Below are 17337 nucleotides of genomic sequence, written 5' to 3'. Positions count from 1 at the left end.
CAAGTTTCTTTAATAGTTGTCATACAGAAGTACAGAATACTTTTATACAAAATGCTTCTTACTGTTACGCTCCAGAGACTGTGCAAGACAAGATAAGTATGAAATAAAATAACATAGTATAGCATGTAAATTAGAAGTAAAGAAAAATGAGGTCACAGTGTTCAGTATAGACATATGTACATGTTCGATGCAGAATAGACGTAACTGAGTTACCATATAATATACAATACTGTGCAGTGTACTAATACAATACTATATAGTGCAAGGCAGAAATGGGATGAGGTGCAATTTAGGTACAATTTACAGTGGGTGTACGAGTTGTAGTGCAAATCCTTTATCAATAAATATAAAGTGTGTTTGTGTGGTTTAAGTGAGTGTGTGCGTGTGGGTGTGTGTGCTGTGTGCATTTGATGGTTGTTGCATAGTGTTTATTGTTCGTTTAGCAGCCTGAGTCTTTCTATGCTCGCCTTAAGACTCCGGTATCGCTTGCCTGACCGCAGCAGTTCAAAGAGGCAGTATGTATTGAGCTAGAGGTTCGAGTGATAAAGCAAAGAGTCCTGGGCTAAGAGGACAACCCTGTCTAGAAGAGCGCAAAACAGCGAAGAGTGGTGAGCAGAGCTTCCCTGTCAAGATCATGGCAGAAGGACCCGTGTAGAGAACTTTGATCATAAATGAACCCCTCACCCAATCCCATCCTCTAAGTACTGCGCATAAATATGACCACTCCAATCTGTCAAAGGCCTTCATCGCGTCTAAGGACATGACAGCCGTAGGGGTTGCGACATCCTTACTGGCATCAATCACGTGCAGTAACCGTCTGATATTATCCGTGACCAGTCGGCCTCTTATAAAGCCAGTCTGATCGGGGTTAACCAGAAATGTCATATGTATATATAGGACCGAGTACATCCCAGAACGCAGTATAGAGTTCCGGTGGAATGTTGTCCCAATAGAAGACTATTTTTAAACAACGCTGGTCTCAAGACACACAGCAGGGTACAGTACAACAACGATGGTCTCAAGACAGCAGGGTCACAGTACGACAACACTGGTCTCAAGACAGCAGGGTCACAGTACGACAACGCTGGTCTCAAGACAGCAGGGTCACAGTACGACAACGCTGGTCTCAAGACACACAGCAGGGTACAGTCAGGGACGCGGGAAGTCCGCGGGAAGTGGGGGTGCTGAGATATCGATCGTTTTTGATAATTTTTTTTTTATATATATATATATATTTTTATATAAAATATATATATATTATATAATTATACTTGTAGTTATATTGTCTGCGAGACATCGCCACCACGCAACACGTCAAAATGCTCGCTATCTGCAAACAGCTCCACTGTCTGTGTGTATACTCTGCTTTGGTCAAATCACATTCAGCGTGGGTGGGGCCTGAGAGTGCTGGTGCTGACGTTCTGCAGATGGATACTATTGAGTCAGAGCGATAGTTCAACAGGGTCTGAACCGTGTTATGAGGGGGTGCTGAGATAAGTGATATAATAATAACGTCATAACCTAAACCAACACTCTCGTTCACTAGAGGATACCGCTGCCCAACTCCGCGCTCTGAGCGTGCGAGACAAACAATGTAACCGTTTTGATGCATACATCACAGCCCAGCTTACCCCACCTGTGACCTGTTGCGCCCTCCCTCTGCAATTCGTTCCCCGCATACATGATCGCCGACATGCAAAAGGTCTTCGACCACCCTCCCGGGGGCTCGGATAGTTCTGCTGGCTTGTTCATATATTCCTTTACTGCGAATTCAGCGTCCCAAAACTATTCCAGGGCGCAGCCGCTGCATCTATTTTTTTTACCAACGGATTTCCAGTTCCACGTTGACGCTTCCAGGCCGCGTCTATTCGAATCCCAACCGGTTCATGCGTCGGCTACACGCTGTTAATAACACTGCATTATCGAGACAGCGCCCCTATGACGACCTGGCAATGAATTCCAAGAGTAGGGTAAATTTGCAGTGCCGCTCCGCTCTGTGACATGAGTAGCCTCGGTTACAAATTTGGAATAAAAGCCAAAACAACCTTGCAGTTGCAGTTACACTCCCCGCCATCAGGGGGTGCTGCAGCCCCTGCCGCACCCCTAGTTGCCGCGTCCCTGGGTACAGTACAACAACGCTGGTCTCAAGACAGCAGGGTCACAGTACGACAACGCTGGTCTCAAGACAGCAGGGTCACAGTACGACAACGCTGGTCTCAAGACAGCAGGGTCACAGTATGACAACGCTGGTCTCAAGACAGCAGGGTCACAGTATGACAACATTGGTCTCAAGACAGCAGGGTCACAGTACGACAACGCTGGTCTTAAGACACACAGCAGGGTACAGTACGACAACGCTGGTCTCAAGACAGCAGGGTCACAGTACGACAACGCTGGTCTCAAGACAGCAGGGTCACAGTACGACAACGCTGGTCTCAAGACAGCAGGGTCACAGTACGACAACGCTGGTCTCAAGACAGCAGGGTCACAGTACGACAACGCTGGTCTCAAGACAGCAGGGTCACAGTACGACAACGCTGGTCTCAAGACAGCAGGGTCACAGTACGACAACGCTGGTCTCAAGACAGCAGGGTCACAGTACGACAACACTGGTCTCAAGACATACAGGCAAAGTCCGGGCTGAAATCAGGGCATAGGGATTTCCGTCCAGTAATCCAGCGAGGGGGAGGGGAACACTGTGGAACACGTTACCCAACAATATTAGGGAAGCCAATACATTAGAAATTTTTAAAAGCTTTACCAAAGCATTTGACTAACTTTACACTATTATACTGTACTATTTCTCGGTGATTGACATTGCACTATTTATCTATGTTTTATTCTCTTTTATTTTATATATCAGAGGCTGGACATCCGTATTAGTCAATTACTGTTTTCCCACAGATAGGCGGGACGTTTTGGGACCGTGAGCAGGAAATGTGAAAGGCTTTACAGACCAAATCTTGGTGTATTATTTTTTATTGAATTGCACTATTTTACTCTATCTATTGCTTTTATTACAGGTTCAAAACTGTCAGGTATTAAACTGTGTGGGTATCAAGCAAGAAAGACTATCAGGCTTTAAAACTGTGTAGGACCCAGGTCTAGAACTGCACCCTGAGAGAGGGAACTGCACCCTGAGTGGGAGGTTTGCCCTGAGTGGGAGGTTCGAAGGGTCAAAGTGGGTGTCAGGCACTGTTAGGTTTTAAACTGTGGATACCAAACAGAAGGTAAAGCCAACTTTGAAATGTACAGCAACAGTAATCCAGAACTATTTCATTGCACTGTAAAGAAACTGATTTTATAGTATGTCTGCACTTTGTGCTCATTTCATCATTCATGTCTTTTACATTCTACTAAAACTGAATCAAACTATAAACAAGGCGGCCTGTTGGGATGTTAGATCCTAATGTGAAAAACTGTGATTTTATACGTCTGCTCATTTTACCCTCGCTATTATTTTACTTATTTTTTATTTTATCTTTACGCCCCACTATCCGCTGGGTGCATACCATAACCGTTATCATGTTTTGTAACAGATTACAGAAGCCTATTGGAACGTGAGGTTCTGATATGATTTGATTAATATATCTGCATTATTTTATCCCACTTTATGCTTTGCTCTTGCTGCTCGTTTTACACCGATTTCATGTCTTATTTCTTACTGATGTAAAGCACTTTGAACTGCAATCCCCTGTATGAAAGGCGCTATACAAATAAAGTTATTATTTTCTCCATCCACTGCTGGGAGGATAAAACAAAACATGCACGTGCCGGAGAACATTCTGATGTGCGCACGTGGCATAATTACCTACGGCTTGGGGTTCATTCATTAGCAATTCAGTCAATTCAAACTGAACTGCAACCACACACACTGAACAATTAATCAAAATCACAATATGACCGAGGGCAATATCCAAATCAAAAGGAGGCTGCAATATCACAAAATCACATCTAGATTTTTTTGATTAAAATTAAAATGGTGCCAAACGTACCATTTCCTCCAATATCTTGAATCATATCACAATTACAATATTTGTCAAAAGAATCGCAATATGATATTTTCCCCCAACACAATTCCTATAAAACAATAGCTACAGTACTACAGTATAACTAGAGATGGACCAATACCAACCTGGGCCTGATACCAGGCTAAAATACTGGTATTCACCAATGAAGGCCACAGACACCAAATACTAGTTGAATGCGTTTGATGATAATGACATTAGATGTTGGCAATCTGTTTAGAAAGTACAATTAGAGGTTGGGATTTGATTAAATTAAAACTTGAAAATGTAACTGTATAAAGAATGTTTTCCAACATAATTGTCGGCTTAGGGTGAATTCACGATCAATTAAATTCAGCGTTTTCAAAATGTAAATGTACAGAAATGGTTGCATAATTAATCATCAATTCATTGTAGGCTTGTTTAAAACGTTTTAAGTATTGCCCGGGTAATACGTAATCCAGAGATTAATGTTTTTATGAAAACAAGAAATGTTGAGTGTTGTTAAAATGGTTATCATTTTGCCAAGACACCGTCTAATTTGCACCTAGTCTTGGACAAAGAGTGATGATGGTCAATGACAATATATAGTGGCAATCTCTAGAGGGTATTGTATTTGAAAGGTGTTAGATCGTTTTGGGAGGTAAACATGCTCAATTGGAGAGTAAAAACATACTATCTTCGATAGTTTTCATACCCGATTACAAAACTAAAACAATAACCATGCAAGTATGGCCGAACAATTTCATACCTAAATGAATGTAGTGAAAAGACCTAATTTTCCCTTGTATTCAAATAACGAAAATAATAGCATATTTCAGACCTTTATATTCAGGCTTCATCCACTTTCACACTTCGAACGTACAGTATGCACACACACGGCGGGGTTTGAAAGCTCGGCGTTGCTAATAAACATTTTAAATAATTTTTATAAACTGGTCAACACTGCTCAAAACGGCTGTATTTTCGTATTTGGCTGCCTGGTGCGCCTGTGCTGTGATCACAGCGCATGCGCATCATGCATCCAACGCCGGAAATAATGCAGTGTTGACCAGTTTATAAAAATGATTTAAAATGTTTATTAGCAACGCCGAGCTTTCAAACCCCGCCGTGTGTGTGTCTGAAACCCTAATTGAACGCTGGGTACCGTTGACATTTATATCCGATATATTTCGGACCCACCCCGAGCTTTTAAGCAGTGCTTGGTGGTCCAAATTAGCCTGGCTACTAGGGAGCTATAAGTGACTGCGTATTCAAAAGCCCCTGGCTTGCACATCGCAGTCACGAAAGGGGCTAAGTATAGCATTGGCCATGAATAGCCAACCGGTCAGAGGCTCTCCGCACCTGTATGTGATGCTGGTGATGAGGGGGGGTCCGCACCTGTATGTGATGCTGGTGATGAGGGGGGGTCCGCACCTCTCAGCCGCCTCCTCAACGCGACTCGTCTGAACTCTTCAGCCGCTTCATGATTGACGGCCGTCGGATGCTTCGTCAGGTCGTCAAACATCACGAGAAGGAATGGCCTTAATAATAATAACCTTTGTTCTTTAGCCCAGAGAGACGTGGCGACGTTCTAATGACAAGAAACTTATTTTTCAAACTTCTGTTCAAAATTCCACGCAAGCAGTCTGTCATCACTCACCACCACCGTCAACAATGAAGACGCGTGTTTTATTCCAACCCTCTTGTAGCCTTCCGATTGGAGGAGGGGAAAGGGGGGGGGGGGGGGGGGTGAATGACTGAATGAATGAAAACTTTATTTAACAGATTGCAGAATGGGTACAATACAGTACGGCTCAATACACACAATTGTTAATGTGAATCACTACCCACTTTCAAAACCACTCTCAAGGGAACTGGCCCCTGTAAATGTCCTAACCCAACCCCCTCCAATGTACAGTATTTTACCTAGTATGGTTTTGTCAATATTCCAATGTACAATTTTGCTTGTTTGTACAGTGTGTCCCCCCCCCCCCCCCAATGTACATTTTTGCTTGTTTAAACAGTGTTTCCCCCCCCCCCCAACCACCTCTAATGTAAATTATATGGTTGTCAATATCCCAATGTACTGTACCCACCCAACCTCCTCCAATGTACAGTTTATACGTCAAATGTATATACTCCCTTTTCTTGACTCTTTTTGTATCACAAACAGTACTGTATTTGCAAATCTGGTATGTCATAAATGTATAGATGTAGCAGTACTGTCTATCTGTATGTCATGTATGTCATATATGTCCTGATTAATTGAAAATGGGGGACCCTGATGTAAACAAGACGAAAGTCTTTCTCTGGTCTGCATCCCCTTAACAATTGTGTGTATTGAGCTGTACTGTATTGTACCCATTCTGCAATCTGTTAATAAAGTTTTCATTCATTCATTCATTCATCCAGTTGTTTTGTTTTTGTGGTTTGGTTGATTGAATGAAAACGTTATCAACAGATTGCAGAATGGGTACAATACAGTACGGCTCAATACACACACTTTCAGTGCCACCAGGGGGCGCACGACTTAGTGCTTGAATGCCACCATCCACTTCAATGTTAACGTTAATATCGCCTAATCTATGTTTTAAATTATGGCTATGTGTCTAATCTTCCCGTCGCTTATCAAAGAATCATTTTCCAGTCTGTGCTGTCAAGGCAGATTGGTTTTTTATCGCTTCATTTCCGTTTGAGAGCATTTTGAAAAGCACCCGTTTTGAGGTAAAAAACAGGCCATTCTGGGCCATTCTGTGATAATCGTCTTTTACCGGAATATTCCAGAACGTTGATATTTGTCGGCCTATTTATGAATCGTTTTCAAATAAACGCTAGATGATCAATATTATACGTACACGCACGCCCATTAGAGCCGCGCGCTGATAATAGCCGTTTTCATTTCCTCATGGATTTTACAGTGAAACCGATAGAGCACATTTCACAAAACAGCTTATATCTTCATCAAAATGAGTCTGATTATCCTAACACTGATAACATAGATTCCTTACCTGACATCAGATGGTATCCAACTGGTATATTCCAATTCCTGATCACCATTCGAAAAAATCGATAAGTGTATTAGATCTAACGTGTATACTGTAGAACTCATGATCCGCGGCGCTCAGAGGATCCAGAATGAACTCTGGTAACTCCGGCTGCATCAGTGGACTGGAAAATGTGGACTGGAATATTTTTTTTTCCCCATCCATTTTCATTGAGTCCATTCCAAAATCCCTGATGACATCTGGGAGACGATAGGGAGCGCTTTTTTCACATCTGATCACCGGCGGCCTTTGGGTAGGCTAGGGTAGGCTCGCGTGATGCAATATGATTTCAGATCGCTAAAAAAAAAAAATCAGAGAAATCTCGTGAGTGGCTTTCAACGGAACTATTGTAAATCGGAGAAAAGCTGTGAGTGGCAGTCAAAGTGTTAAGGATCTTCTGACTGACTTGGACCTTCCTTAGGCACCTGAGGAAGTAGAGGCGTTGCCGTGCCTTCTTCACAACACTGTCAATGTGTGTGGTCCATGTCAAGTCCTCGGATATGTGGACACCGAGGTACTTGAAACTGTTCACTCTCTCAACCGGTGCCCCGTCGATGCTGAGGGGGCTGTAGTCCCTGACCCCCGACCTCCTGAAGTCCACAATCATCTCTTTTGTTTTGCTGACGTTCAGGGAGAGGCAGTTCTCCTGACACCACTGCGACAGATTCTCTACCTCTTCCAGGTAGGCCCTCTCGTCGTTGGCAGCGATCAGGCCCACCACTACTGTGTCATCAGCAAATTTGATGATTGTGTTGTTGTTCCGCTGTGCCACACAGTCATGTGTGTACAGGGAGTAGAGGAGGGGACTCAGAACACAGCCCTGGGGGGCCCCTATGTTGAGCGTGATGGATGAGGAGGTGCAGTTGCCTGCTCTTACCACCTGGGGTCTACCCGTCAGGAAGTCCAAGACCCACTGGCAGAGGTCATAGTTCAAGCCCAGGTCCCTGAGCTTGGCTATGAGTTTGGAGGGGACTATGGTATTGAATGCTGAGCTGTAGTCGATGAACAGCATTCTCACATAGTTCCCCTGCCTCTTGTCCAGGTGTGATGCTGCTGTGTGCAGCACATGGGCTATGGCGTCCTCCGTGGACCTGTTGGGGCGATATGCAAATTGCAGGGGGTCCAGGTTGATGGGGAGGGAGGAACAGATGTAGCCCTTCACTAGCTTCTCAAAGCACTTCATGGCTATGGAGGTGAGAGCTACAGGGCGGTAGTCGTTGAGGAATATTGATTGGATTTAGATAAGTCATTGAACCGTCTTATTTGTCATAATAGAACATTCTGGAACATTTGTGATGTCACAGTATGATGTCATGGTCAAACATTCTAGAACATTTGTGATGATGTCATAACCAAACATTCTAGATCATTTGTGATGTCACCGTATGATGTCATGACCAAACATTCTAGAACATTTGTGTATCTATATATATTCAACAATTCACCGTCTTATTTGTCATAATAGAACATTCTGGAACATTTGTGAAGTCACAGTATGATGTCATGGTCAAACATTCTAGAACATTTGTGATGATGTCATAACCAAACATTCTAGAACATTTGTGATGATGGCATAACCAAACTTTCTAGAACATTTGTGATGATGGCATAACTAAACATTCTAGAACATTTGTGATGTCACCGTATGATGTCATGACGTGGCGGTATGCACCTTTTGTGGTCGCGATCTGCCATTAAACCATTGAAGAATAATATAATATAATAATGCAGGACCTGCTCAGAGGTCTTTAATTGGCATTGGCTATTATCCACAACACACACACACACACCGGAACACACATGCATGCATTGTCTGTAGGATCGCTGATGCGATTTGTCTCTGCGATTAACCCATCCCGTCGTCCTTCCCCCCAAGGGCAGCCGGGAGCAGACAGGCGTCAACGTGAGCCGCGCCAGGGGACCAATCCAAGTGCTCCTGTCCGTCTTCGTCAAGGACGCCACAGCGTTAGCGATCTGTTGTTGTGCATGTTTTTCCATTGGGTTTATCTTATCGGGGAGGAAACCCTTGCGAGCACGGGGAGAACATGCAAACTCCACACAGAAAGGCCTGGGAGATACCCCACCTGGGTACCTGGCATCATGGAAACCTGGTCCCCAAGCGGGAATCGAACCCTGGACCTTCTTGCTGTGAGGCGACAGTGTTAACCACTACACCACCGTGCAGTGGTGCAGAAGAAGACAGTCATTGTGCATCTTGAAACAGGACTGAACAGATAGACTAAACAACATAGACTGAAGCCTGCATTTCTCAACCAAGGTGCCTTGCTTACCGTTTTGCTGTGGAAAGAGCAGGCAAGTTGATTTACGGCTTTCCAATGTGGAGGAATTTTCATGTGTCGAGTCGGCGGTGATTTTGGAGACTGGCAAAATTCAGTTTTCTTACCTTGTAGTAGTAACATGAATATTTAGGGAAATAGCTTTAGGACCAGGTTGATGGGGAGGGAGGAACAGATGTAGCCCTTCACTAGCTTCTCAAAGCACTTCATGGCTATGGAGGTGAGAGCTACAGGGCGGTAGTCGTTGAGGAATATTGATTGGATTTAGATAAAGTCATTGAACCGTCTTATTTGTCATAATAGAACATTCTGGAACATTTGTGAAGTCACAGTATGATGTCATGGTCAAACATTCTAGAACATTTGTGATGATGTCATAACCAAACATTCTAGAACATTTGGATGATGTCATAACCAAACATTCTAGAACATTTGTGATGTCACCGTATGATGTCATGACCAAACATTCTAGAACATTTGTGTATCTATACAACAATTCTCAAAACAGTCATTGTGCATCTTGAAACAGGACTGAACAGATAGACTAAACAACATAGACTGAAGCCTGCATTACTCAACCAAGGTGCCTTGCCTACCGTTTTGCTGTGGAAAGAGCCGGCAAGTTGATTTCCGGCTTTCAGGTGAGGAGGAATCTTCATGTGTCGAGTCGGCGGTGATTTTGGAGACTGGGAAATACAGTTTTCTTACCTTTGAAAGTGACGTGAATATTTAGGAAAATAGCTTTAGGACCACTTCTGTAAAGAAAGACTTCGCTGTGGAAGAGAAATAAACCATTTGGATATCTTTGTTTTACACTGGAGCGGCTGTGGACATTATTTTTCTTTATCAACGAACGTTGGCTCGCGCTCCGCTCCAACGAAGTTAGTCCTGTTATCTGAACGGGACTTTTTGGAACAAGACTGAACAGATCAACTGTTAAACAACATAGATTGAAACCATTTCTCAAACAAGATGCCTCGCCTACCGTTTAGCCATGGAAAGACATTGATCATGGAGATGAGGAACGCTGACGCCAGTTCCAGATGTCAGATCATGAGGAACTCGGCGGAGGAGCAGGACCCGTACCGTGGCCAGCCTGGTGTCTGTGGTCTGGCCAACCTGGGGAATACCTGCTTCATGAACTCAGCTCTACAGTGTCTCAGTAACACCCCTCCCCTGACAGAGTATTTCCTGCGTAACTTGTACCTGGAGGAGTTGAACTTCACCAACCCTCTGGGTATGAAGGGAGAGATAGCAAAGACGTACGCTGATATTATTAAACAGATGTGGTCTGGAAGACACTTTTCTGTGGTGCCGGACATCTTCAAGACCAAGGTGGGACACTTTGCCTCTCAGTTCCTGGGTTACGAGCAGCATGACTGCCAGGAGCTGCTCTCTTTCCTGCTGGACGGACTGCAGGAAGACCTCAACAGAGTCAAGAACAAAGAGTACATAGAACAACGGGACGCAGACGGACGTCCCGACCAGGAAGTGGCGGATGAGGCATGGCGGAACCATCGTCGCCGTAACGACTCAGTGATCGTCGACACATTCCACGGCCTCTTTAAGTCCACGCTGGTCTGCCCAGAGTGCCACAAGGGCTATGTGACCTTCGACCCCTTCTGTGTCCTGAGTGTTCCGCTCCCCGTCAGTAAGGACAGAGTCATGGAGGTTCTCTTTGTCTCTCTGGACCCAAACGCCAAGCTTGTACAGTATCGTGTGGTGGTCCCTAAAGCAGGCAAGGTATCTGACCTCTACTCTGCCCTCTCAGTGATGACCAGCGTACCAGCCGGCCAGATGATGGTAGCAGACGTGTACGACCATCGGTTCTATAAGATCTACCACGTTGACGAGGCCCTCAGCTGTATTCTGGAGCAAGATGACATATTTGTTTATGAGTTGAGTAGAGGTTATGTGGAGGAGGATGGAGATGAGGTGGTGTTGGCTCTCTACCTGCGGGAGCATTCTTACTACTGGGACCATGGCTCTGGGAGCAGTTTCTATGGGACCTCCCTGTTCGGACACCCTCTGCTGATGGCTGTACCTCGCAGCAGCCTGTGTAACACAGAGGCTCTGTATGCCATATTCCTACAGAGACTGGCACGCTACGTACGACCCCCTGACCCCTCGGATGAGGTGGAGGAAGGGGAGGAGGAGGAAGAGGAGGAGGAGGAAGAGGAGGAGCTGTATAAGACTCAGACCAACGGTGTCAGTGACGATGAGGGGGAAGAGGATGGGGAGAGAGCAGGCCCCTCCCACAGAGACAACTGCTGTGGTGACGGACAGGCTGACAGCCAACCAGATGGCTCTGCTATAACCAAGCCCCACCCTGATCCCACCCAAACTCAGCCCTCACTGGAGCACGCCGAGCAGGAGGCCAATAACGTGACGAGGATGGAAGACAGCCCTTCCTCCTCTGCCATCTGCACCACTAGCGCCACCGCTAGCACCAGCACGGACACCATTGCTAACACTAGCAGTAACTCCACCGCTGCAGCTAACGATGTCAACACGAGCGGGAACGCTAACGCTATTTCTAGCGCAGTACCATTCATAGACCTAAAGGGGGCAGAGTGGCAGCCTTGCGAAAATGTCGAGGAGGAGGAGAAGAAGGAAGAGGCCTGTTCTCCTGGCCCGCTAGCCAACGAGCAGCCGGCTAAGAGGAAGGTGTGCAGCGGTAAAAGGAAGAGGTGTCTCTTCTCCATCCAGGCGGTGAACGCCAACGGAACCACAGTGCGAGGGACGGGTGAAGGTGGGAGCTCGTACGTGGCCATAGACTGGGACCCTGGCATGAAGAAGATGTTCTACAACGAGAATGAAGCTGAGAAATGGTTGAAATATTCCAGCATGGAGGTTCCTCGGCAACACGCCACGGTTCAGCTGCAGGAGTGTATCCAGCTGTTTACTACTGTAGAGACCCTGGAGGAGGAGAACCCATGGTATTGTCCTCTGTGTAAGAAACCTCAGCTGGCCACTAAGAAGCTGGATCTGTGGTCTCTGCCAGAGGTCCTCATCATCCATCTCAAGAGGTTCACCTACACCAAGTTCTCCAGAGAGAAGCTCGACATCATCGTCGACTTCCCTCTGAGAGACCTCGACTTCTCTGTGTCTCTGCTGAGGAAGAGCCCGACCGACAGGGAGCCTCCGAGCCGATATGACCTCATTGCTGTGTCCAATCACTACGGAGGAATTAGAGGTGGACATTATACCAGCTGTGCACGGAACAAGGACGATGGCCTGTGGTATTCCTTTGATGACAGCAAGGTGACGTATGCCAGAGAGGAAGAGATCGTGACCAACGCTGCCTATCTCTTGTTTTATCATCGACAAGACAAAATCTGACAGCTGCCGACTCTGCCCGCCCCCTCCGCAGGCTCGATGTGACGGAGCGGCTCCGTCAGGGACAGGGCTAGGGGGTGGCTACTTGGGCTCAAGCCCTGAATGTTTTCTGAAAAGCCCAGAATCTACTTTAAAAAAAAAATAATAATAATAATAAAATTATAATTATAGGATCGAAGCGATATTTAGCCAGACGACAGAAATAGCTGCGCGACCGTCGCTTCAAAATCTCCCGCCGTGTGGGCTGTCTCATTCATAACAATGGAGGCGATACAATTCTGTCGGTCGGCTTGCAAAAAAAGTCGGTCGCTTGGCTAAAATCGCCCTCCGTGTGCGGAGCCCTTTACTGTTGAAAGGGCAAATTCTAGGGCAACATTCTAGAATGTTTGGTCATGACATCATACGGTGACATCACAAATGATCTAGAATGTTTGGTTATGACATCATCACAAATGTTCTAGAATGTTTGACCATGACATCATACTGTGACATCACAAATGTTCCAGAATGTTCTATTATGACAAATAAGACGGTGGTAATGTGTACTTTTGCGTACTTTGGGGCACGCCTCACATATCGGCATGTAACTCGAGAACTGCTGAACGTATTTTGTCACCTGAAAGGGCAATCGACAGGCAACAAATAGGGCTTTAATTCTATCTATTATTGTATTAAAAGAAATGCACACCGAGCCACTAGAGGTCGGCAAAGAATCGTCCACATGTGGGCCCTTGGATGTTAAGAGGTCAATGTTTTTAAATATTTTTTTTGTAGCCAAGAGTAAAGACCATAACCCTATCAAAAACAGTAGTCAAAGTGTATATTTTCATTTTTACCGATGTTTTATACGATTGATCGGAAATACAAATTTATCGGAAAATGCTAATTATCGTAAAAACCGCAAGGAAATGACTAAATCCAGATTCAACTCTGCCATTGGAAAGAGGAGCATTTTCCCTATCCATAGATGTATGATTTGGCCATAATAAGGTCAAGGTCAAGTTCAAGGTCAAATATGAATTTATAATTAAAATCGATTATCATTAATTACTGTATTTACAAATCCTTCTGTTTAATCATCTTCCCGCTGTTCATTTGCTTAGTTTTTTTGTACACATGATGTTACGGACTCTGTCCTTATTTCATTCCTTATTTCATTATGTATTATGTATGCATGTAATATTATATTGTGTGGGTTATTATTATTAGGCAGGTTGTAGTGTTTTCTTGTCTCCCTCCTATATAATCTATCTACCTCTCAGGGTCAATCACCAGACAGAGCAGCTGTGTGTTTCCGGCAAGCGACTGGAGAGGTAGTCGGCGGAGTGGACGGAGGAAACCATGTGGCGAAGCGGCTGCTGGCTAGCGGCAGGCGCCTGGATGGGGGAAGGAGGAGCGGTTGGGTTGGATTGCGGCTGGACGTGGTCGGAGCAGAGGAGGTTGAGGTTTTCGGAGGAGATGGTGGAAGGACTGTTCCGTGTCGATGGCGTGAGGATGTCGGAAGGGGAGGTAGAGTCGCTCCGTCAGGGGGGTAGCGTTTTGCAGGTTGAATGTTTGGAGTCTGGTCCTGGTGTGCCGGGGCGGTGGTGTCGAAAGCGGGAGAGACTTAAGTTTACTTGTCGGGAGAACTGTTTGATGGGATATGGAGACATGGAGGAGGCTCTAGCTTGGAGGGTGGGCTCTCGCTGTCGTGCTGTGTACCCCCCGGATGGCAAGGTGTATCTGGGGTTTGTTTCCTGGATCGAGGGTGAAGACTGCAGGGTCAAGATTGACGGATATGAAGGGTGTGAGCTGATGGGTATGTCCGCCTTGCTGCTCCCTGAGGGAGTGAGTTTGGCGATGGGAGATGACAGTATGGAGTGTGGTTCGGGGGGTGAGAGCGGGGGAGAAGGGTGGAGTAAGGTGGAGAAGAGGGGCAGGGATAGTGGGGGGAAGGGGGTGAAAAGGAAGAAGGGTAGGGGGGATAGCTCGAGTGGATCAGATGGTGAGGGTAGAGCCGAGGTTGTTGCGGGAGTGATTCATGTAGTGGTTAGGTTTGAGGGGGTGGGGGGAGTGAGCAAGTTAGGGTTGTTCGAGCTGCCAAAACTCGTAGGTAAGCAGTTAGGAGAGGTAAAGTATGCTAGAGTTTTGAGAGATGGGAATCTGGCTGTAGGGTGTGTAAGTGTAGGGCAGGTGGAGATGGCTAGGAAGATGAGGAGCATTGGTGGCGTGGGTATAAGGGAGGTAGTGAGAGTAGGGGAGAAGAGGGAGGGGGGATGTAAGGGGGTGATAGCTGGGGTACCGGTCGAGGTTAGCGTGGAGCAGCTGGTGGAAGGGTTAGGGAAGGACGGGCGTAATGGCATAGTTAAGGGTGCAGAAAGGATGAAGAGGGGGGCAGATAGGGTAGAGACGGAGACGGTAGTGATTAAGTTTGAGGGTAAGGTTGTTCCTAGTGTAGTGTTTGTAGGGTATAGGATGTTTAGGGTTAGGGAATTTGTTCAGAGTCCTCTTAGGTGTTTTAGGTGTCAGGAATTTGGCCATGTAGCTGTTTCTTGTAAGAAGGGACAGAGGTGTGCTAGGTGTGGCGGGGAGCATGAATATGGGAAGTGTGGGGAGGGAGTGAAGCTGAAGTGTTGTAGTTGTGGTGGGGAACATAGTGTAGCGTTTAGGGGTTGTGCGGTGATGAGGAGGGAGGTTGAGGTTCAGAGAGTGAGAAGGGATGATAGGATTTCGTATGCGGAGGCAGTTAGGAAGTTAGGTCAGGGAAAGCAAGGTGAGGAAGGAGAAGGGCATTTGGCAGTAAGGGTAGTGCAGGAGGATCAGGGGAAGCAAGGTGTGGATAAGGGGTTTAGGAAAGGGCATTTGTCGGTAGAGGAAGTGCAAGAGGAGAAAGAGAGGGTGTGGGGGGTGAAGTTGGAGATAGTGGCATTTGTGACGAGAGTGGTGAATACTATAGTGATGGTTAGCAGTAGGACAGAGAGGTTAAGGTTAGTAGTTGAGGCGGCAGTATTAGACATGGGTATGAAGGGGTTGACAATAGGGCAAGTAACACAGGAGTTAGGGAAGGTAGGGAAGAAGGTTGGTGTGAGGGATCAAGTAAGAGAGTTAGGGAAGGGGGTGGTGAGTGTTCAGGAAGGCCAGAGTCAGTCGCTGGAGGCAATGAGTGACTCATAGATTAGGTTGGATAGGGTGGTGATGTTAGGGATGGGTTTTGTTTTGTTTGGTGTGTTAGGGGGTTGAATGGATTTGGTCGTGATCTGACATTGAACCGTTGAATAAGAAAAAGAAGAGGGGAGAATGGAAGACTGGCCCGATTTCCGGGTCGGTAGGTGGCGGTAAATGCCCCATTTATGGTGGCCGTCCGCCGTAAAACACCAAAAAGAAGAAGAAGAAGAAGGGTCAATCACCATTCCACTCCAGCCAACAGAAGAAGCAGCAGCAACCACAGCTGAGGCTCATCAGCCTAATTGGCCTCCACATCCCTTCATATAATCCCTGTGTATGCATTGTTAGCTAGAGCTCTGTCGGTGTATGTGGGTAATTATATCTGGTGGTGTTGTGGTAGAGCTCTCATTGTTTTTTGTGTATGAGCTAGTTAAAGCTCTGTTGAGCCCATGTTTAGTGCATGAGCTAGTTAAAGCTCTGTTGAGCTCATGATTGGTGCATGAGCTAGTTGAAAGCTCTGTTGAGCTCATGTTTTGGTGCATGAGCTAGTAGAAAGCTCTGTGGAGCTGTTGTTTGTGTGAGAGCTGGTCAAGGCTCTGGTTTTCTAGCAATTCCCTATAGTATTGTACCGTTTTGTGATCCTGCCTGTTGTACATTTCTGTTTTACCCATAACCTGTTTCTGTATTTATGTATTCCTCGTCACCCAGCTTATGGTGATTGTTTTTCTTATATATTAACCTTTTGTTTCGCACACAGGGACATTGAGGGCAGTGAAGATACCCTGGGGTCTACATCTGCATCACGTAGGAGAACCACTGTTAAAGACACCAGCTTAGAGTGAGCACCACCTCCTGTACTTTGGGGCGTCCGCGCCTGTAAAGGGGGGGGGGGCTTTGTTTTATTTTGATATTATTTGGTGCTCACTGGTAGGTCCTCTTTGCTCTCTGTGTTGCTGATCTCACTTTTGTGTAAAATAAATATTGTTATTTTACAACCCGTCTACGGTGTTTTGTGTCACTGCATCCTCACCTATCCTGTCTGTGGCCTAGTGTTGCGTCTCCCCACGGGGGCACGTAACACATGATCTCAATAAGGTGGTGAATGAGCTCAGTGAGCATTTTCTCCTACCCGTATACATTTTTTTTTTTTTTTTGATCCACTTTTTCTCCCATTTTTCCATATTTTCTCCCATCCCAATTTCGTATCATCCAATTCAACCCTCCCCTGTCACGAACGCTGTTTCTTGCCTCCCACAAGCCGGCTGCAATGTGGACTAAGTCATACATAGCACAAGTCCCCTCCGGTACTTGAGGTAACAGCAGTCGCATCTTTTCACCTGCGCAGCTCGATCTCTCAGTGTCGAGGAGTAACGCGTGGGAGGCTCACGCTGCCCCCGACACTTCCTGATTCTACTGCGCAGGCGCACCAACCGACTTGTAGGAGTCGCTTGTTCACAACGTTCGATCCCCACCCTTCAGTTTTCCCTCCCCGTAATACGGCCAATGTGTATTACTGCGGACGAC

At 46.0% G+C, this 17337-nt stretch overlaps 1 protein-coding gene across 1 annotated transcript; it reads left to right on the top strand.

Moving 5' to 3' along the window:
- Window positions 1-10302: 10302 nt before the first annotated feature.
- Window positions 10303-12672, top strand: LOC311241617 (ubiquitin carboxyl-terminal hydrolase 11-like; the record flags this gene model as incomplete). The annotated part of the gene is made up of 1 exon (XM_084330493.1): window positions 10303-12672. The coding sequence occupies one exon, from the start codon at window positions 10303-10305 to the stop codon at window positions 12670-12672; it is 2370 nt and encodes a 789-aa protein (XP_084186619.1).
- Window positions 12673-17337: the final 4665 nt, after the last annotated feature.

The sequence above is a fragment of the Notolepis coatsorum genome (assembly GCF_963971535.1).
Source record: "Notolepis coatsorum genome assembly, chromosome: 15".
Taxonomy (NCBI): Eukaryota; Metazoa; Chordata; class Actinopteri; order Aulopiformes; family Paralepididae; genus Notolepis; species Notolepis coatsorum.
The sequence above is the reverse complement of the archived record's forward strand: the minus strand, read 5'-3'. Positions and strand labels throughout refer to the sequence as shown.